A 21,945-nucleotide genomic window follows, 5' to 3' on the forward strand; every position below is an offset into this window, starting at 1 on the left:
CTTGGCATGCAAAAGCCAGAGAAGAATTGGGGTGGTGTATAATTTAGCAGGGGATAGTGCTCAACCCATCCCCAGAATTAGGTTACTTCCATTTGATACAGTGGATTTGCCAGGATGTGTTAATGCTTAGGCAGCTCGTTGGAAATCTAAAGCATGCTATCAAGTCAGAGGAGCATGCTCCGAGGAGAATGCTTATATCCTCATGACAGATTCAGCCCACTTCAAAGCCAACTTCACTTTAACAACTTCCACAAGCTCTCCAACAGTTAAAGGTCAGCTGCCTTTTCCATTAAAGATGCATTTTTCATGGGCTTGTATCACACCAGTTTCAATTTAAGATGCTGCAGCTTGCAGCTTTGTCAGTCACAATGCAGTTCTCTTCTCCTAAGCAACAATACAATTCACATCCCAAGGCAATGGAAGGTCAGTGCAAAAAAGCAGAGAAAAGGTTTCAGTCTGCTCTGCCTTGAATGCATATAGGTTTACTGTAAATGCCATGTTCTCTGTGTTCTCAACAATAGTTGCCCTGATCGAGCTGAGAGGTACAATTAATAGTTTTATTAATGCATCCAATGAAATGTGTATATTATGTTCTTCCAAAATCCTTTATGAAAAGTCAACATTTGTCCTCTGCTTTTGGATCATAGGACTCATAGATCACACCACTTGTGGGTGGAGAGTCCATCGCTAGGCCTACAAACTTTGCTCTCTCAACTTCCTTGGACCCTGTGGAAGACTACCTTGTAACTTCTGCTTCAAAGACATGCAGGAACATGCAACTACAGAATGACATGCGGGCCTTTTAAAGTTCACGGTTCTTCTAGGTGACAATGTATTCCATAGCTCAGCCAGAATGACTCACTACAAGCTGCCAGAGCCTTGTGGCAGCACAGGATTGTATTAGAGGGTAAGGTTAAGGAAATCATTGGGTGATTGGGGGGAGAAGAGCTTCAGCTGGAGGAGTAAAACTCAGAGGCAGTAATATCAGGATTTGGAGGCAGAGTGTGATCGCCAGCAACTGGCATTCTGAAACATACCACCTCTTATTCTGAACTTAGCATATAGCCATCATACCAGTAGTCAGTGGCAGTCTTATATTACCATATAGGATATTTTCTTGGAGTTGTATCCAATATGGCACTAAGTAAGCATCCCGTGAACACAAGGATTTCTGCTTGTAAAATGGGACTTCCCCTCTCCCCCTAAATCTTTTTCTAAGGGTTCCCCCAACCCTCCAGAACAGTTTTGAGGGGGGTGCAGGAGGAGAGGAGATGGATGGAAGTCTTGTTGCACAAGTGGAACTCCTTGAGAGGATGGGATGAATTACTTGACTACCAGCCTTGGAAAGCATGTTGGGCGGAAAGGTCTTGGAGGATTAAGAAAAATAACGATGATTCACAAATGCTTGTCCTATTTCAACACTACCACCTAGCATGAAGGCTGTTCTCCGTAGCTGCTGACTGAGTATCTGACAGAATTTAGCCTGCATGGCTATAGCCAGGAGCAGATCAGGGATGGCATATGGTGGAGCAATAACTGGAAATGCCAGCCAATTTAAAAAGTCAGTTCAGAACATCACAGTGTGTGCTCACACAGGCTGTGGGGAAACAGTTTAGGCATGCAACTGACCATCTGCTGAACACCTGGTTGTCCACTTCAGACCCAGTTCCAAGTTACTTATAAAGGCCCTCATATTCTGATTCACTGGTCACCAATGTGGAACTCTTGAGGTCTTCCCCTGGCACCATGAAGCCTCTGAGCCACCCCCTCCCCACGGCCACGAGGCTGTGATTGTGGCTGAAAAGTACATAGAGCTGAAGGAGGAAGTTGGAAGAGTGATGCAAGCTAATTCATATCAACATTCTGTAGGCATATAATTGCACAACTCAAATCTCTCTGTCTCTTGTTTCTCTCTCTCATTTTTCTTCCTCTTTTCAAAACACTGTGCACTCCTGAGATTTATTGGGAAACAATCAATATCTCCTACAATGTTTGGTAAACAAAACAAAACAAAACATCTGGACAAAAAAAGAGAGTCCTAGCTTTGATTTTGTTCTCTAGATCTAATAATGTACACTGATTTTGCCATCAAGGCATAATCCCATATTTTATCATGCCATTCTTTAATAGACAGTATATGCAAAAGTCACCTCTGTGCTGTTAGACTGTACGACTATGGAGAAGCTCATTCAGGCGCTAATTGAAGTGTGGTACAGGAATCCGAAAATGAACAGTGACTGTTCAAAACTAGTAGACTCCATGCCAAACCGTGTTCAAATGCTACTTAAAAATAGAGGGAGTCATATCTGTTACTAATGTACATATATGTGACTTTAATCAGCGCCTGAATAAGCGTCTCCATAGTCATACAATCTACAGCACGGACACAACTTTTGCATATAGTCCACAAATTCTCAATGGGATTTACGTCTGGGGAATTCCCTGGCCAATCAAGTACCTGTATTTGCTGCTCTGTCATGAATTTCTTCACCACTTTCAATGTGTGACAGGGGGCTAGATCCTGCTGTAATATCCCTGTACCGTCACGATACCTCTTTTCCAACTCTCGAATAACTCTCTTTCGTAGAACCTCAATATATTGTGGCAAGCACATCATTCCTTCTATTGGCTGCAGGCTTCCAACACCATAATAACTGAAACACCACCAAAACATCTTCTTTTGTGGGTGCTTGACAGACTGATCAATGTGGCATAGAAAACATGCTTTGTTTCAATTAATTTGCACAAGGGTGTAGAAGCTAATCCCCACTTTCCTGCATATAAAATTCCACCTCTGCCAACCAATAAGGAGTCAAGTCCTTGTGGTCTTGCTTCAAAGAATCATTCTAAAGGAACAACTGGGTGCAGATATTTACCAGATCGCATCTCTAGCACAAGTTATTTGGGCACCAGAGGTAGAATATCCCACAAACACCTTGACATCATGGTCATAAAAAGAAATAACAACTATTTGCTGCATTTTCATGACACCGAAAATCTGTTGCTGGCGGCAGCTGCCTCACTTTGCCTAATGGTAGAAATGGCGCTGGAGAAACCTAAACATGAAAGGGATGTAGTAGCATGGCTATCCAGAGATGAATAGAGATACAGATCCTTCCAAGTAGAGAAGGGGAAACAATAGCATTAATCAACTCTGAATAGGCAGAAATCTGTACAGGAAAGAAAAAAACAGCTGATTCAGTTCCTCCTCTGTCTGAATAGCACAGCAGCTGGTTGATATTATCAGCAGTCAAGAACTCGATGGCACTTTGAAACTTCAAATATGTGGTTGAGACGACTCATGGGCCTCTTAAGTGGCAACTTACAACCTGAAAGTCCTGTATTGAGATGTGCTTTAGAACAGGCATGGCCAAGCTTGGCCCTCCAGCTGTTTTGGGACTACAATTCCCATCATCCCTGACCACTGGTCCTGTTAGCTAGGGATGATGGGAGTTGTAGTCCCAAAACAGCTGGAAGGCCAAGTTTGGCCATGCCTGCTTTAGAACATAGGAGCCAGCTTCTAGGGGCTGTGGGGGCTTCAGCCCCCACAATAAAATAATTGAGGGGGTTGGGACCCCCCCAAAGTTGATGGGCATTCCCATTCAAATGTTGTGTGTGCACTGCATCATGGGATGGATTATGTGGGGCGGGGCTTACCTGGGTCCCCACAATATTTCATTCAAGTTGGCGCCTCTTCTTTAGAAATTGAACCTGCATGCAAAGCAGGTACTTTCCACTGAGCTTTGATCCTCCCCTACCAACACATAGAGCAATTACTTTCTTTCACAAGGACAGACCTTTCAGGAGGGGACCACATAAATGGAATCAGCCTCCAATATGTCCTAGAGGAGACAGTTAAAACACAGAGAATGTTAAATCCCATGGCCATTTTGGGACAGCAGCAATTAAAATAACAGGCTTTAATTCTAGGTGGAGGCCTCTTCATCTACTATGGCCCACCAAGGTCTTTTGTTTTACGCCAAAAATGTTCTCCACCTAAATTCTAACAATCGTTTTGAACAAAAATTCCAGAAACTCCTCTATGAAATTCCTGAAGATCAGGTCCAGCCTCTTCTCCCTTATAGTGGTACCTAAATGAAGCTTTCGTGGAGATGTCAGGGTTTTGAAACAAACTTGCATAAGCAAACACACAGTTAACCCCCCCACCCCACCCCAATAATTGCCATAAAATGGTTTGGAACAGAAAGGCAATCACTCTAGAACTGAGTAGGTGTTGAGAACTATTTGTCATTGTAGATATCACTATTTATCATTGTCAGTACTCGGGTGTCAAAAGTGTCCTGGCATTGGTAACCTCAAGAGTGGATTATTGAAACATGCTCTATGTAGCGCTTTCCTTGGAATTAGACTAGAAGCTGCAGCCAGTGCACAAAGCAGCCAAAATTAATGCAGATTACCAAGGAGAAAGAGGTATGGGAGGGGGACTCACCAGGTCTCTGGGACTGTAGTATAATGCATGATGTGAGTTCTGTGGCGGTGGTTGCTAAGACAGATTTATCCAGCAGCTAAGTGCTTTCATGGACTCTGTAAGTAGGACTCTAATGGCCATTTTTCAGCTGTCCTTGCTGTCTTACTGAATTACCCATTATCCAAGTATACAGCAAGCAGAAACATGATACTCCAAAACAGAATATCAACACAGGAGCCTAAGAAGAATCTACTGGATGCGCCCAAGGTCTCTGGGTGCAAAGGAGAGCACAGAGTGTGCTTCGTGATGGTTGCACTGAGCATCAGGGTTAAGAAAATGAGGGTGTGTTTGTGTGGGGGGTGGGGGGGGTGGAGAGATAGGTGTCAGAGCCAGGAAGATCCATCCATGGGTGAAAGGGAATTTACGAGCACAGATTGATGGACATGTCAATTTTGGTTTCTTTTTTTTCCAACCTTAAATTCAATTCAACCAATCTCCGCATGGGTTGGTGATTTTTCTGCATGAAAATCTGTAGGCATTTTCATATGCATTTCTCAGAGAACATCATGAAAAAGGCATTCAGATTACCTGAAGAGAGGCATATGCCGAGCGAAACTGTATATTAGCACAAAATTTCTTTGAATGTTTTTAACGTTCTTGTGAATGCACACACACTTCCTTTTTTTTTCCTTTTTGCTAATGTATGTGTGTTGGTATCCATTCTTTGGTCAGAATGAGAGATTGACGCCTCAATTTGTGCATCAGTTTGGGAGACGCAAATTTGGTAAAAAGGTAAAGGGACCCCTGACCATTAGGTCCAGTCATGACTGACTCTGGGGTTGCGGTGCAAATCTCGCTTTATTGGCCGAGGGAGCCGGCGTACAGCTTCCGGGTCATGTGGCCAGCATGACTAAGCTGCTTCTGGTGAACCAGAGCAGTGCACGGAAATGCCGTTTACTTTCCCGCCAGAGTGGTACTTATCTATCTACTTGCACTTTGAGGTGCTTTCGAACTGCTAGGTTGGCAGGAGCTGGGTCCAAGCAACGGGAGCTCACTCCATGGCGGGGATTCAAACTGCTGACCTTCTGATTGGCAAGTCCTAGGCTCTGTGGTTTAACCCACAGCGCCACCCGTGTCCCAAGCCACCCACATTAAAATGAGAATGGAATAAATCTCTCCTTCATCTCTACCAATCTCTATCTCACCAAAATGGAGTTTGCATTAGCAACATGCAAGCAAGGGCATTCTTAGGGCCCACCACCCAAACATGGGCCCTGGAAACCTGCCCACGAGGAAATGCCACCAAAGTCCTGGCACCTATTCTACATAGGTGAACCTGGAGGAGGGTGATAGGCCATAGCTCAGTAGGTAGAGTATCTGTCCAATCCCTGGCATCTCCAGGTAGGGCTGGGGAATGTACCTGTCTGAAACCCTGGGAATCTGCAGCCAATCACTGTAGACAACATGGAATGGGGTGTGTGTGTGTGTGTGTCAGTCATCTGTCTTGGTATAAGACAGCTTCCCATGCTGCTAAATTGGGAAAGGGAGATGAGTGACCTGAAGGCAAGTAACTTGCTGCCCCTCCCCATTTATTCCCTGTCTTCTCAACCTTTGGCGTCGCTTGAAGGAAAAGTACTTATACATGTTCACCCTTGCCCCCTGAAATACACTTTGCCTCTTTGTTTTTCCAAGACTTCCTCAAGGCACAGACGAAGCCAGGATTGCACCCTGTAGTAATCATATACTATATCATATAATACTAAATATAACCCCCCTGCTTCCCGCAAGCTAGTTCTGCGGCTGATTCCAAATATAGGGTATTTAAACTGAAATGGCAGTGTTTTATCCATTTGCTGGAGCCTCTGCACATTTCTACATGGTCCAGCAGTTTCCCGCGCCTCTTTGTGACATTCAGGCTGGAAGAACTGCAATGGCAAGGTTGCAAACTAGCATTAATTGTCCTTCTGATCCAGGAGAGACAGAAGGGCTCAAGCGCTTGAAAGTGCAGGTGTGAAGTGGCAGCTGGCATGGCTCCCCCAACCCAACAGACATAAAAGGAGGACACAGAGCAACACTGAGAAGAGCGAGCAGCTGCTGGAGGCAGAAGCCCACATAACACTGTATTTGCTTTTCATCTCTGGAAAGGTCTTGAACAAGAACATGCTCATAGGAACGCCAGGACAAGAACATCTTGTCCTGCATCCAGTTGTCTCAGTGGCCAACAAGGTGCCCATGGAGAGCCCAGGAGGAGGACCTGAGGGCAACAGGTGCTTGCCCAACTTGTGCTCCCCAGCTTACTGCCTCCAATGATGGGGGTATGGGAACAGATGGGCGTCGGTGGGAGGGAGGCAAAAGGAAGCTTGGGAGCAAAGTTATGAAAGAGAGGAGAAGAAGGCAGTGGATGATGCTGAGGATGATTATTAGAATCTCAAGGTCTACCATTACAAGCCAGGTGTAAAATAGTAGCATAGGGCATGCAATCAGTGACAGCACCCCATGACTAGCTCCTGAGATAGTCTGCATAGAAAAGTATCAACACCATCCCTATTTTACCATAAACTCAATTTGTTCCCTGCTCTTTACTATAAGGTTCCAGTGCAGGTCACAACAATCTAAAATACAATGGTACCTTGGGAGTTGAACAAATTGGCTCCTGAACGCCACAAACTCAGAAGTGCGTGTTCCGGTTTGTGGACGTTTTTCGGAAGCCAAACATCCAGTGTGGCTTCTGATTGCATGCAGGAATCTCCTGCAGCCAATTGGAAGCCGTGCCTTGGTTTTCGAACCATTTCGGGAATTGAATAGACTTCCGGAATGGATTAAATTTGAGAACCAAGGTACCACTGTACATTAAAACAGTTTAAAGCAATTTGCAGTCACAAAAATAGGATGGGTTCACACACCCACACACACCAGGTGACAAAGGACAGGGTACAAATGTGTGTCTTCAGCATTCATTGAAAGCTGCATAATTTCTGTGGGGAGTTCAATAAATTAGGGGCTGCCACAGAGAAGGCCCTCTCCCAGGCCTCTGCCACCATCCTGAGCTTTTGAGGGCAGTGGAACCCTCTTCCAATCTTAATATCTACGATGGTCTGTAGGAAAGGAAGCAATATTTCAGGTATTCAGGGCCTCAGGTGTTTTGGGCTTTAAGCACTAAAATAGCCACACTTGTATTGGGCCCAGAAACTAACCAAACCTTCCATCTGTTGGTTTAAATGGCAGATCTGATATTGTAATGCAAAACTCAGAATGAGCGAGCCCTGTTTGATCTGGCTAATGTCCCATCTAATTAAGCATCCTGTTCTCTCAATGGCCAACCAGATGACTATGGGAAGCCCCTAAGCAAGTCCTGAGTACAGCAGCTAAGCAGCACTGCTGAGCATCTCCAGTCAGCCAGACATGCAGATATCGAGGGATCCTAAAGTGGAAGAGCATGATTAGACCATTCCAGGTAAGCTTGAACCCAGGCCATCCTATTCCAGACTGGCCTACCTCACAAGGTTCTTGTGACAAACTGAATGTGCTGCACTTACGGAATGTGGTGTATAAAAATAGGTTTTATTAAATAGTTTGCTTTACAATATAAACAATCCCACACTCCAATACAGTAGCAATTTAATCTTCTTTTTTTGAGCTGCATTCTTATCCAATTACTTCGAATCTGGATTATGTAATTTTGGGTGAATGTGTTGACTCTAAGATAATCAGAAACAAAAACCCTTGTAAAACCCCATTACCAGCCTCAGAAAACCCGACTCAGGGAGATTGCACTGAAAGAACACCTTTTTAATTATTGCTACAGACTTTTATAACAGCATTGCTTAGTTTTATCCTCCGTACAAAGATGCTTTGGGGTCTAATATGCTCCATTTAATGGAAAAGTAATAAAGGCATCTAACATCCTTTTCTACTTCCAGTTCCAAATACTAGGGAATATACTGATAGATTTTAAAGCTAACAGTAGTGGGCATTTTTGACTGTGTGCTAGTTGGGAAACAGGACTATTAGAAACCTTTAAATACCCAGATAGAAATCATGTCAGCTTAACACCTTCTTAGACTAATCAAAGTGAGTAATATGCTATTGAGGAGCAAAGGATCCTGGGAACTGTAGATGGTTAAGGGTTCTGGGAGCTGTTAAGAGACCCCTCAGCACACTTACCAATCAATAGCCCCCAGATTCTTGGGGTGTGTGTGTGTCAATAACTGTTAACGTAGTATAAGAGTTCATAAGCATATGGTATGGCTGTGGCCTTTGCCACCAGAGTACTTCTTTGAAAGCAGCCTTCCCCTGCCAGCAATCTCTAGATTGTAAACTTATTCAGGGCAGAGACCAGCCCTTTTTCTTTCCTGTCACTCTGCAAACTGATGGTGCTGAATACATCCTTACATGTGTAGCACAGTCCACAGCACCTTTTAAAATGTTTTCAATTCCAGATCAGTATTTAATAATAGCAGCAGTGCTAACAACAACAACAACATTGCAATATTCAGTTATATTCAAATTGCATTTCCTTTACGCTTTCTCTTTCAGGAAACTGAGACCTAACCCATCTTCTAGAATGTAACACTATAGGCAGAGAAAATGAGACTGACAAGCTGAATTTTTCAAACATTAGGCTTCATTTCCCCATACCCTGAGAGTGTTATGTTGTAACTAAGATGTGTGTTTCGTTCCTTGTGGAAATATATATATTATATCTATCACACTGCACAGTCTAAGCCAACACGGCTGTACTGAAATGTGGGGTTATACTGCCTTTCTATTCATATTTTATTATTATTATTTTAAAAAGCACTCTACAAAGAAAACATCTATGTGCGTAGAAGGACTCTTACACTGTGCACCATCATAATATTGTATTCAGCTTTTGGTTCCTTATTCTTCTCCTCATGACATTATATTAATTCAAGTAATTAAAAAGGCACCACAAAGATTTGGCAGGATATTGAAGCAGAAGTTTCTGAATAAGATTACAGTGACTGACAGAGAAATTGTGTGTGTGTGTGTGTAGTAGGGGACACACACAAGCATTTATGTATGTGGGGAGCAGATAGAGAGAAGTATAGATATTTTTCCAGTATTACTAGTCATGGAAGAATCAATGTGATTTTAGTTTTGCATTTCTCAGTTTATCTTTAGCGTAACTGAAGTAATCAAAGTATAAAGTGATCAAAACTTCACATCAAAATTACATCTTAGAGAAATAAACATATATAGGGTGATATCCAAGTAGATTGTACTCAGAGTAGACTCATTGGAATCAATGAATTTGAGTACACTTATTTTACAGGGTCTGCTCCATGTATGACTATTGTTGGATACCACCCATATAAATCACACACACAAAAGTGAACGGGGAGAAGGAGGCTGTACGATATTTTTACATAGATCTAAGATTTTGCAATGTAATTCATCCCCATTCCTCAGTAAATGCATCATTGAAAAAGAATACTGTACTAAAAGGACACCACACTCCATTTTTTCCATGCAAATGTCAAATGCAGCAAAGCCACCAAACGTGAGGCAGGGGAATACTTCCTACCCCCCCCCCCCAGAAATTAGTACATTAAAAGAGAAGGAAAAAGCACACAGGAACATTGCAAGATCTCCCATATGCCCATACTTTTAGAACGATGCCTGTGAAAAATGAACAGCGCACCTCACTTCCTTAAAAAACCAACATCACTAAGCAGTCCTCCAGCCTTCGCTTGAAAACTTTATAATCCCAAAGCAATGTGTGTAACTTTTCCTTTCCTTTCCCTGCCTGGACTTCGAGAGTCCATTGAGTTGGAGAGACTTAAGGGAAAAAAGCATCTCACCTGTACTGGGTGGTACCAGCTGTGGGGGCAGGTGCAATCCGTCCACCATTCCCCTCCTGCCCCTTTTGCCTTAGCTAAGGTTTTCGGGGGGCTTTTCTGCACGTTGTCCCACGACGTGCTACACTTAGTCCTGGGCTGCGTCAGAGTTGGACCATGGGGTCCGGAAGCTGAGAGTGGCAATGCCTGCGGACGACAGCAGCCCCCTTGAGAGTTCTGCCGCCATCCACAGGGACAGTGGGCCTCTCTAGGCAGTGTTGGCACACCTCTGGCAAGATCAGCCCCTTCAGACCCCCTGCAGCAGCTGTGCTGCCTAGGAAGATAGGCGTTCATGTTGCACCGGTGTCAAAGTTCTTCCCAACACACGCACACCCTCCCTCTCTCTTCTTCTCTCAAAAGTCCTGTTCTGCAGAGCCTCCAAGTACCTTTGACAGCTGCTATAAGCGGAGCATCGTGGGAGCCCGGAGAGTAGAGCTGCACAGCATCATCTGCTGGCTAGTAGCTCTTTGTCAATAGATGACTCAACTCGCAGAGCAACTTGACAGCATCCCTGCTTCAGGCAGAAGCAATCAATGCTCTACACAGCTGGGTTTACAAGGCTAAACTACAAGACCCTCCACTCCCTTGTGGAATGATGAAAAGAAAGTCATGGGAGGATCCTAAGCAGGGGAAGGGAGCTACACAAATTCAGTTTCTCCTCCTCCTTTCCCCAAGCAGAAAAGCCTTCCCTCCTTCTTTTTCTAAAGCAGATATGCATGCAGTTGTCATCAGAATAACCCTTCCGTAAGGAAACAGAACAGCTAGCTTATGAAAAACCAGAGGGTAATAAACAGAAGGGTCATCAAGAAACACACACACACACACACACACACCATGTATCTCATCCTTACAATCGGAAGAAAGCAGATTTGAGCATGGTTGGAAAGGAATATGTGTGCTCTGGGATTTCCGAGATAAGAAGCTCAGGTGGTGATGGTGGTAAAGGGAAGCAATGTCATGTTTTGTTTACTGTATTTCGATACTGCACGTCTGGTTTACAGTGTAGAGTAATGGCCAACCTTCTAAGAAACATGATGCAAAAGAAAAGGGAGGGCAGAACAAAAGCCAGGCTTTCAACTCTTACACACTGCCCTGTAACAGCCACATGGAATGATCACTTTGGCAGACAATTTGGGAAGAGGAGGAGCCAAATGCCAATTGCTCCCAGCCAAGATAGGCCTGTGTTGTCTCACTGCTACCTTTGACGCAGCCAGGTGGGATGGGTGTCCGTGCAGCTGCTTCCAGCAGAGCTAGCAATAAGAGCTGTCTTAACTCATCTCCTGCTGCAACGTGAAATGAATGCTTCCTGATGGCTCTGCTTGTGGCCTTTCCAGAGGTAATTGGTTGGCCACTGGGAGCACAGTGGGGCAGATGAAGGTGTCTGGTTTTGCTGCTGCAGATGCACCATGGAGGAGGAGTTTGGATTTGATATCCCGCTCTATCACTCCCCTTCAGGAGTCTCAAAGCAGCTAACATTCTCCTTTCCCTTCCTCCCCCACAACAAACACTCTGTGAGGTGAGTGGGGCTGAGAGACTTCAGAGAAGTGTGACTGGCCCAAGGTCACCCAGCAGCTGCATGTGGAGGAGCGGGGAAGCGAACCCGGTTCACCAGATTATGAGTCCACCGCTCTTAACCACTACACCACACTGCCTGCACCATTCCTCCTCTGGTCACAGTTGCGGATACACAACCTTGACTACACTGCAGTTGTCTGCCAGGGATCCTCACATGATGTTGCCAACCTTCATGTCACGTTTGCAGATGTCTTTGTAACACAAAGTTGGTCTGCCAACAGACCTGGTGCTTGAAGCCAGCTCCTCATAGAGCACGTCTTATGATTGCCCTCCATATTACAGATGTGAGGAATGAGGCTGAGAAAGAATTGTGTGCTTAAGGCTACTAAGTGAGTCCACAGAACAGATGCGATTCAAACTGGGTGGCTTCCTGATTTTTGCTCTGTCTCTTATTAGAAAGCATGGCATGCCGTAGTGGCTATCCGAAGAGAACTTGTGGTTTTCTAGGAAAAGAGTTGTAGAACTATAATGTGATGAAGCCGGGGATGACTCAGCTTCCCATTAAAATTTGCATTCTTCAGCAGCAGCTAATTGATTTTCACATCCAGAATGGAGATTTATTTTTAAAACCATTTAAAGGCTGTTTGTTTGTAATACACTATTGCCAGGTTTAATGCAGATGCATAAAATGTTTGACTTAATGGTCTCTGGAAGAATTCTGTTTGGTTCAGTGATTAATAGCTCTTACATGTGTGGCAGATAACAACCCCAGCAGAGAGTTATAATTAGCATAGGACAGATAATGAGAATTCGTAGCCCTGCAGGTGTAGCTGGACTACAACTCCCATCATCCCTGATCATTGACCATGCTGGCTGGGGTTGATGCAGAGCTGGAGTCTACCAACATTTGGAGGGCCACAGATTCTCCATACCTGCCATAGGAGAAGGGAAAACATGACCTGAGAACCACCCAGTCTTCATATTTAAACACAGATTTCTTCCTAGTCAAGGACCGGAAGGTATTAAACCTCAATAACTAGCTGAACTGTTGGCACAAGTCCTTAGTTCCTACATCTTACTGTGAGCTTAAGTATATGTTTCTGAAATAAAAGCACAATTCCCCCATGTTTACACCTGCTGACATTTCACTCTAACCCTTCCTCTGTTATTTCCTGTGTCAGATTCTTAGAACCTGTCATCTTCTGCATTCATAGCATGTATCAGTACCACCACATAATAATGAACTGATCCATCGATCATGGTTTTGGAACCCCAGAAGTGACTTTAGTCCACATTGCCCATTTTTTTTGCTTAAAAAAGTGCATCACCCCCCCAAAAAAACTCAAAAACTATATAGCATAGGGTTTTTTTATTCACACCAGTGACTTTGACATGTGCAACAATCCAGTATAGCAATGTTAATCAATACCTGAGATGTACTGTAGTAGTAGTAGTAGTAGTAGTAGTTGTTGTTATTTAAGTAGAACAACCCCATTGAAAAAGATGGCAGTGGTTACCCAGACCTCCTTGATGGTTGCAAAGTGGCCCCCATAGCTGCTCAAGCTTCAGGGCCCCCAAAATGCAAGTCCATCATGGGCTTTCCGTAATCCGAGCCAGGGATCTTTCACATTGCTTGCTACTCGGTCTTTTGTAGCAAGTCACAATTTTAACTGGTGGCCTAAAGATTCCTTCAAACAAGGAAGGAGACAACAGCTGGGGAGCTTTAAATTCTATGAAAAAGTCTTCAAAAGGCACCTTTGTTAGGGAAACCTCTAGTTCACGAACCACAAATCATTTATGACCTGCATTGCATAGATGACCCTTGGGTTCCCTTCCAATTCTACAATTCTGTGAATCTTATTTATTGTGCTAGAGGCTTTTCAACCATCACTGATACATTTCTGCCCTGTTCTGAGTCCAGCAAGTCAACCCTACTGAAGAACTAATTTCTCATTTCACACAGTCCGTCTCTGTGATGAAAGAGGAATCTCTAGCGCCACAAACAATGCAACGTATGAGTTAAAACCATGTTTTCCACCTTGCTAGACGCTCTCATTACATAGCTTAATATCACGACGAGCATAAAAACTGTCATGTGCAATAACGGAAACACTTCATTATAGCTGTAACAATGCATTACTACATCTATTATGCAGTAATGAATTACTGCCACCAGCCACTATTGCAATACAGACTGCCCTTGGTGCAGGCACCGTGCCTTGTGCTACGTGTCTTATTTGCAATGTAACCAAAAGCATTTGCTAAAAACCATGAACCCATTTGCATGCCTGATTGGTAGCAGCAGTACAATGTAGGGAAGATGGGTTGTGTAAGACTTTTTTTTTGCCTATTGTACTGATTATCTGGCAATATTTGTTCTAAATTTTGGCCTTGAAGTTTCCAGTTTCTGAGCTTTGGTTTTTTCCCCCCAAAAGCAAGAATTTCGGTATTCTGATAATTTATTTTGAGGCACAATAGGCAGCTAATTTTCTTAGCGCTCTTCTAAGCCCTATGGGGGTTCTGGATAGCATTACCGTGTCGTCTGCGTAAAGCAGAACTGTGATGTGCTAACTTTGGAGGGTGGAAGTCGAGGTTATGGAGAGTGGTTACCAGGTTATTTAAATAAAAATTAAATAATAAAAGAGCCAAAAGGCATCCTTGCCTAACACCCTTAAATGTTTTAATGAGGTCTGTTAAGTGCCCTAGCCAGCTGCACCTGACTCTAAGGGCATTTGAATGTACTACCTGAATTAAATATATGTATTTGAATGTACTACCTGAATTAAATATAGTAGCCTTCTATTGATGGTAGTGGCCTGAAGCTTGTCCTAGAGTCTGGTCCTGGGAACAGGCTGCTATCTGGCAATAGTTTTTGGCTATTCCACGATGTGGAGTGGAATCATAGAACTGCAGAGTTGGACAAGACCACAAGGCTTGTCTAGTCCAACCCCGTGTAATGCATGGGGTTCGAAACCACAATCCGGAGATTAAGAGTGTCATGCTCTTCTGACTGAGTTATTCCAAGATCAGGACAACTAACTAGGTATTGTCAGTTGGACATCCCATATTTTTCCGTCTATAAGACGCCCCCATGTAGAAGACGTCCCCTATTTTGGGGGACTCAGATTTAAGAAAATAGGTGAGATGTATCCGTGTATAAGACGCCCCCTAATTTTTGGCACTATTTTTTTGAGGGGGAACCTAGTCTTATACATGGAAAAATACGGTATATTCATTATGTAAGGGAAGGAGCAGAAAACAGAGCAGCAGTGGTCTCTGGAATAAGCACATCTGTCAATTTGTTTCTCCCAGTTTCTCATTTCGCCAGTCTTGAGCCCAAGTTCTCCACATTTCCACAATGAATGAAAGAAAGAAAGAAAGAAAGAAAGAAAGAAAGAAAGAAAGAAAGAAGACACTTTGCAATGTGTTCCTTCCAGGTGCCAACACTGGCACCAACAGAAGCACTGTATCTGCTAGCATCCACAAAAAGACCACCTCCTTCTCTAGAGACCCTTTCAAGTGTTGAGATCAGCAAGGGGGCCCACTGTGTGGTCCTGCCACCCTCAGAAGCTTAGGGTAGTGGTGGCCCCAAGAGGGCATTCTCTGAGGCAGCCCCTAAGTTGTGGAACTCCTTCCCCACAGAAGTACATCTAGAATGTAACCATTATATGGGTTACATTTTTTGCTGAAGGCACACTGCTTCACCTTTGACATTGATGTTTCACATTGGCCCTTGATCTTTGATTTTTCAACCTATCATCTATCCATCTATAAAATTCATCACATAATGCATATCCAGAACCACCAACTCTCATTAGAAAAACCCAATTTGTGGTTTTAATTCAATAACAACAACAACAACAACAACAACAACAACAACAACAACAACAATAGAATTAGAACTCCTCCCCTTAATTTGAACTAGATATACGACTGTGTATTATGTTTTACCTCTATCTGTCACAATATGCTTCATAGCTTCAGTCTGACCTACTTCAATTGGACAGAAAATGTCAATTAATTTGGGGTACAATTTTGTTTTTTAAGACATTGGCTAACACAAACGTCGTTCATCCATTGAAACTGCTCTAAAATCACAGCCGATCACCACAGCTACATCCATCTCCAACACCGAGCATGCAAACTAAAAATAAGCATCTAGACAAAATTGCTCTGGGCAGAACACGCATATGGGAAACAAAGGCACATCTGGGAAAATAAAAATTACTAATCAAGTTCTGAGAGGAAAAGCCAGGAGCCAGGGAAGAATAGACTCTGATGGAACAGATTTTCCCCTCCAGCCAGAAGTGCAGAAAGAAGATGGAGAGTGATGAAATCGTAATCACCTTACAGTAAACTACAGTTGGATAAATAATATTTACACTCCCCTCCCAAGTTTCTCAAAATGTGGCAGTAAAATTTCATGATGTTCTGCAAAGGTATCCCAATGTTTACCAGCTCACTCTATGTGGATTGTCCCTCCACTTAAGTCTTAAGAGATAGGAAAAGAATTTGTTTGTTTTGCTTTTCACAGTGTACCAACCCAGACTTGCTGGTAGATTGAGACACAACTCCTGGTTGTATTGCTCATTTCTCCAGATTTTGCCATCCTTTGCTGGCATGCAAGAAGTGCACACAAAACTATGCATTTCGTGTTTAAAATACACATATGAAACACAGATTTTACTGGTGAATGCATTGAGGAGCACTGAAAAGCCCCCCTTTAAAAAAGAAGTATGCACAAATTGTCTCCAACAGGATGGAACAGCATGTAACAGGAAGCACACATCACTTTTAATTCCATTGCATCATGAAAATAGTCCAACAAAATGAAGAGAAAGAAACTAAAAATTAGATTCAGGCCAAAAATTGAAGAAGAAAAAAGGCTAAGCTTAAATCTCAGAAAAGGATAGGTCTCGTCCCCTTAAGAGTTATGCACATTTATGGTAATATTTTAAAATGCACAATGTTCTGTTCAAAGAAATTTCTGTGTGAACATTAATTTTTGTTTACTCAGAGAACATTTTCTGACAACTGACCAACAGTCTTACATTGGGATATCTAAAAGCTTTAACATCAGAGTAACACAAATTAGAGACCACTGTTTTAGTGTTCTCTGTTGACCAAAATCAGCTCAAAATACACTATCCAGGCCTTTAGTGCTCAGAAATTATCTTTTCATGATACTCCTTTCAAGACTACCCGATTCACTGTCCTTTCACAATCCCTACTTATGTTTTCAAAAGGTGGGGACAAAAGTTGTCTCTGTACTCCTACCTCCTTGTTATTTTTGCTGGCTACCATCTCCTCCTCCCCCCCTGCCTCCCCCCCATGAAGCAATGTCATCACATAGTGTCATTCCAGGGGATTGTGGGGAAGCAAAATGGCAGCCAACAGGAGGTGAAGAGCCTTGCTGTTGTTCTCAGGTCCTGTTTACGGGCTTCCATAGGCATCTGGTTGGCCACTGGGAGAACGGGATGCTGGATGAAGTGGGCCTGGGCCACTGACCTGATCCAGCAGGCTCTTCTCTTGTTCCCGTGTAATCTGGTTCTGAGTTGTTCAATGCTTTATCTGTTAACAAGACCTTAAACATGGGCCAGTAACTGATCAGCAACTAGTGCAGTTCCTTCAGCACACATTCAAAATGTCCATGTTAGACATGCAGCCTAACAACAATGACCATGCCAAGAGGGTGAAGGAAACCCAGAAGGGGCTAATCAAAGATCTGGAAAAGCAATTGAGAAGGTCTGCTTGTAATGGAGGCCAGTATGGCTTCCAAAGGAGAAAGGCGATGGCAAACCTAGACAGCATCTTAAAAAGCAGAGACATCACTTTGCCAACAAAGGTCTGTATAGTTAAAGCCATGGTTTTCCCAGTAGTGATGTATGGAAATGAGAGCTGGACCATAAAGAAGGCTGATCACCGAAGAATTGATGCTTTTGAATTATGGTGCTGGAGGAGACTCTTGAGAGTCCCATGGACTGCAAGAAGATCAAACGCATCCATTCTTAAGGAAATTAGCCCTGAGTGCTCACTGGAAGGGCAGTTCGTGAAGCTGAGGCTCCAATACTTTGGCCATCTCATGAGAAGAGAAGACTCCCTGGAAAAGACCCTGATGTTGGGAAAGATTGAGGGCACAAGGAGAAGGGGACGACAGAGGAAGAGATGGTTGGACAGTGTTCTCAAAGCTACCAACATGAGTTTGACCAAGCTGCGGGAGGCAGTGGAAGACAGGAGTGCCTGGCGTGCTCTGGTCCATGGGGTCACGAAGAGTCGGACACGACTAAACGACTAAACAACAACATGGCTTCCAAAAACCATTATGGTTTACCGCAACTGGCAGTAGCTCTCAGGTCAAGATCTCTCCTGGACCTACAGTACAGAACCCTAAATCTGTAGATGCCAAGGATACATGGAGCTCTCCCCAAGATGTCTTATTAAACTTGCACAAGGATCTTGAAAAAGATTCAAAGATCAATTCCACAAGCAAAGCAGTGTGCCTTTTAAGGTTTTTCATTTATTACAAAACCAGAAAGAAGCTGCTTGTTTTGGCTCTTTCCAAATCAAAGTGTCCCTGGCCACCTTGAACATGTAGGAATTTGATTGGGGAAAGTTAACATTTTATTTAAGGGGGGGCATAGTGATTAAAGCCTGTGCTACTGAAGGCTTCTTCATTAAAGATTTAAATTATTCTACCAATAATGCATTAACAGGATGAGGACTCCAGCAATCAAAAAATTTGAGATAAAAGAAAATCCAAGGAGTGTGTAATTTCTTCTTAATAGGCAGAGCTGACAGTGAACATTAATTTGGATTTTATAACTTGGCTATATAATGGGTAGTTGATAGAACCAATTTGCACCTTCCCATGGCAACAGGCTATATGTTATTGAAGATACTGAAGCAGTCATAGAGACCTTACCCCCAGGTTTATACAATGGCCAATGGTAGTTTTAAGCGTGTTAAATGACTCAGCCATACCTAATGGCATAATGATTGTTTTAATCAGATTCCCCAACGTAATATCATAAGTTACTTTTGGCTTTGTGGGAAAGTATCTATTTTGCATGCAGAAGGCCAGAGGTTCCCTTATCGCTTTTATGGGTTCCCCAGCATGTGCCTACTAGCACTCCTCTGTATCCAGCCAATCCATGACAGGAAACTACAAGAAGACAGCAGCTGGAGGAAATGACTCTTGTTTCAGTTGTCTCTATACTAATGCACAGAGTATGGGGAACAAGCAAGATGAATTGGAGTTCTTAATACAGATGGCAAATATGACCTAATAGAAATTACTGAAACCTGGTGGGATGAGGCTTGTGACTGGAATGTAGGAACTGAGGAATGTAGCCTGTTCAAAGGAAATACAGTGGTACCTTGGGTTAAGAACTTAATTCGTTCCGGAGGTCCATTCTTAACCTGCAACTGTTCTTAACCTGAAGCACCACTTTAGCTAATTGGGGCTCCTGCTGCCGCCAGGCTGCGGAGCACGATTTCTGTTCTCATCCTGAAGCAAAGTTCTTAACCCAAGGTAATATTTCTGGGTTAGCGGAGTTTGTAACCTGAAGCGCATGTAACTCAAAGCGTATGTAACCCGAGGTACCACTGTAGACCAAACAGGAAGGAAGGAGTAGCAGCATTATATGTTGTCATGGACTGGCAGAATGCAGAGGAGTGGTGGGAGACAAAAACAATTCATGCCAGATGAATCTCATTTCTTTCAAGCTTGGTGGATCAGGGGAATGTTGTGGGCATCATGTATCATGATTTCAGTAAGGCTTTTGACAAAGTGTCCCATATGGGCTGGATGAGGTGAGGTGGGGGACTCTCCTTTATTGGAGGCAAGTTGTATTGCCATCTGCCATGGATGCTTTATTTCAGTTCTCTGCATTGCAGCAGTTTGGATATACGACTCTCAGGGTCCCTTTCAGCTCTACAATTTTATGATTCTATGAATTTTTGCCTGATCCAGAGGGACTGTTCTTATGTTCTTATGAACTAAAGCATGAAAGACTAATGTAGCTTGTTCTGTTGTTGCAGAACACACACTTCAGACTGGGAAAACTCAGTTTATGGTAAGAGCCAATAAATAAGCTTCCTCCTTTTTTTTGCAGGGAAACAATTACACACCACAAAGCTGGCACTGGACCAGCCATTATAAATATATCCTATTGCAGTTGTGAGTTTCTGCTTAGTCTGGCTTCATTCTCATCTGTAGATCTTCAGTGTCACCAACTACCCATCCCATGAAGCAATCATAATAAATCTCCAGCCAGGTTATTCTTCTAGTGCCTTAAGCAATTGAATAAATAATTATATATAGTCTTTGCTTTACCACAACTTTGACACAGCAAAGCAAAACAATGCAAGGAAGTGAGTTGTAGATTTCATTACCCCCAACAGTGGAGATAGAACATAGCAATAACCCAGCCAGGACAACAATCTTCCTACCATAATTCAGGATGAATCCTCCAAGCCAGACCTGCTTAGCTTCAGCAGAAGTGCACCGTATACCTTTAGACAACAGGTAACAAATTGCTGACATGCAGAGGCCAGGAGGCCAGCTGGCAAGCCCAACTCGGACGTCTCCATTCATTGGCCCATGCTCCAATGTAAATCAGCGACCTGAACTTCAAAAGCCAGGGCATGCAATTAGCAGAGTGTACTGCATCACCTTGCCAACAAAGGTCCGTATAGTAAAAGCTATGGTTTTCCCAGTAGTGATGTATGGAAGTAAGAGCTGGACCATAAAGAAGGCTGACCACCAAAGAATTGATGCTTTTGAATTATGGTGCTGGAGGAGACTCAAGAGTCCCATGGACTGCAAGAAGATCAAACCTATCTATTCTGAAGGAAATCAGCCCTGAGTGCTCACTGGAAGGACAGATCGTGAAGCTGAGGCTCCAATACTTTGGCCACCTCATGAGAAGAGAAGACTCCCTGGAAAAGACCCTGATGTTGGGAAAGATGGAGGGCACAAGGAGAAGGGGACGACAGAGGATGAGATGGTTGGACAGTGTTCTCGAAGCTACCAGCATGAATTTGACCAAACTGCGGGAGGCAGTGGAAGACAGGAGTGCCTGGCATGCTCTGGTCCATGGGGTCGCGAAGAGTCGGACATGACTAAATGACTAAAAAACAACTACACACACAGAAGTAGGCGTGAGGTGTATGAAGTCATGCTACAGCTACAGATTTATTAAACATAAATCAGAACAAAGAAACACGTTCTCTCTCTCTCTCTCTCTCTCTCTCTCTCTCTCTCTCTCTCATGTCGTCTCAGAGAGAACAGCAAAAGCTATACACAAATGGAAGTTCCCAGCATACTGTGCTGGAATGTAAACAGACATGTGACAAGCAATAATCTCATGCCTGTTCCTTAAGGTACCCTCCAGTTGTTGCTGGACTACAACTCCCATCAGCCTCAGCTTTAGACTCTTCTCAAGAAACAAGAAGAAACCTGCCCAGGAAGGAGAGTTTCAGCTGTGTAAAACTTTTCTTTGTGCCCTACTTGGGAAAAGTTGACAAGCTACACAAACATGAAATGGGATCAAGCACACAAAATATATTACCTGAGTTAGAGAAGATGTGCTGTCCAAACATGACAAGTACAAGGAACTATTATGTTGAAATAGAATGCCACAAGGCATGCACATTACCCTTAACTTGGAGCAGAGTCTTATTCAAAGCGAAGTTTAAAATGGCATCTTGGGTTCTGTGCAATGCTCAGGGACTTAAAGGGTACTCCATGCAACTCAATATAAATACAATTACACAGATTCTGAAGTAGAGGGGTCCAACAAGAGACACAGGCTTTTCCCCTACCATGATTTGGAGCTGGTAGTGCAATATAAAATACAGAAGTGTCTGGAAAACATGCCAAATTTTTAAGAGCAGGGCCAAGCTAAGACATGGCCACCCCAAGCAGTCTTAAACAGGGGTGAGCGGAAGGTAGATCCCAATTTACAGAAGACAAAGTAGATGAGGATTTCTTGTGCCCATTAGTTTAGCTACAGCAGCAACAAAATGATTTTTCCCCTTTCTGCCCTAAATTTTATGCTGTTGAAATTATGAAAGCTTGAGGAAACCCAGAGAGGATATTTGTGTGGAAGAAATGAAAGCTCCATTCAGCTCTGGTTC

The 21,945-nt window shown here is 43.3% G+C and overlaps 1 protein-coding gene across 1 annotated transcript in view; it reads right to left on the reverse strand.

Moving 5' to 3' along the window:
* The window catches only part of DLG2 (discs large MAGUK scaffold protein 2), an 880,772-nt gene that overhangs the window by 312,633 nt on the left and 546,194 nt on the right, over positions 1 to 21,945 (reverse strand). Inside the window, exon 8 of the mRNA XM_081859540.1 lies at positions 10,255 to 10,437. Within this exon, the coding sequence (XP_081715666.1) occupies positions 10,255 to 10,437 (183 nt within the window). The remainder of the gene's footprint in view (positions 1 to 10,254; positions 10,438 to 21,945) is intronic.

This window comes from Podarcis erhardii (assembly GCF_964252035.2).
Source record: "Podarcis erhardii genome assembly, chromosome: 4".
Classification (NCBI taxonomy): domain Eukaryota; kingdom Metazoa; phylum Chordata; class Lepidosauria; order Squamata; family Lacertidae; genus Podarcis; species Podarcis erhardii.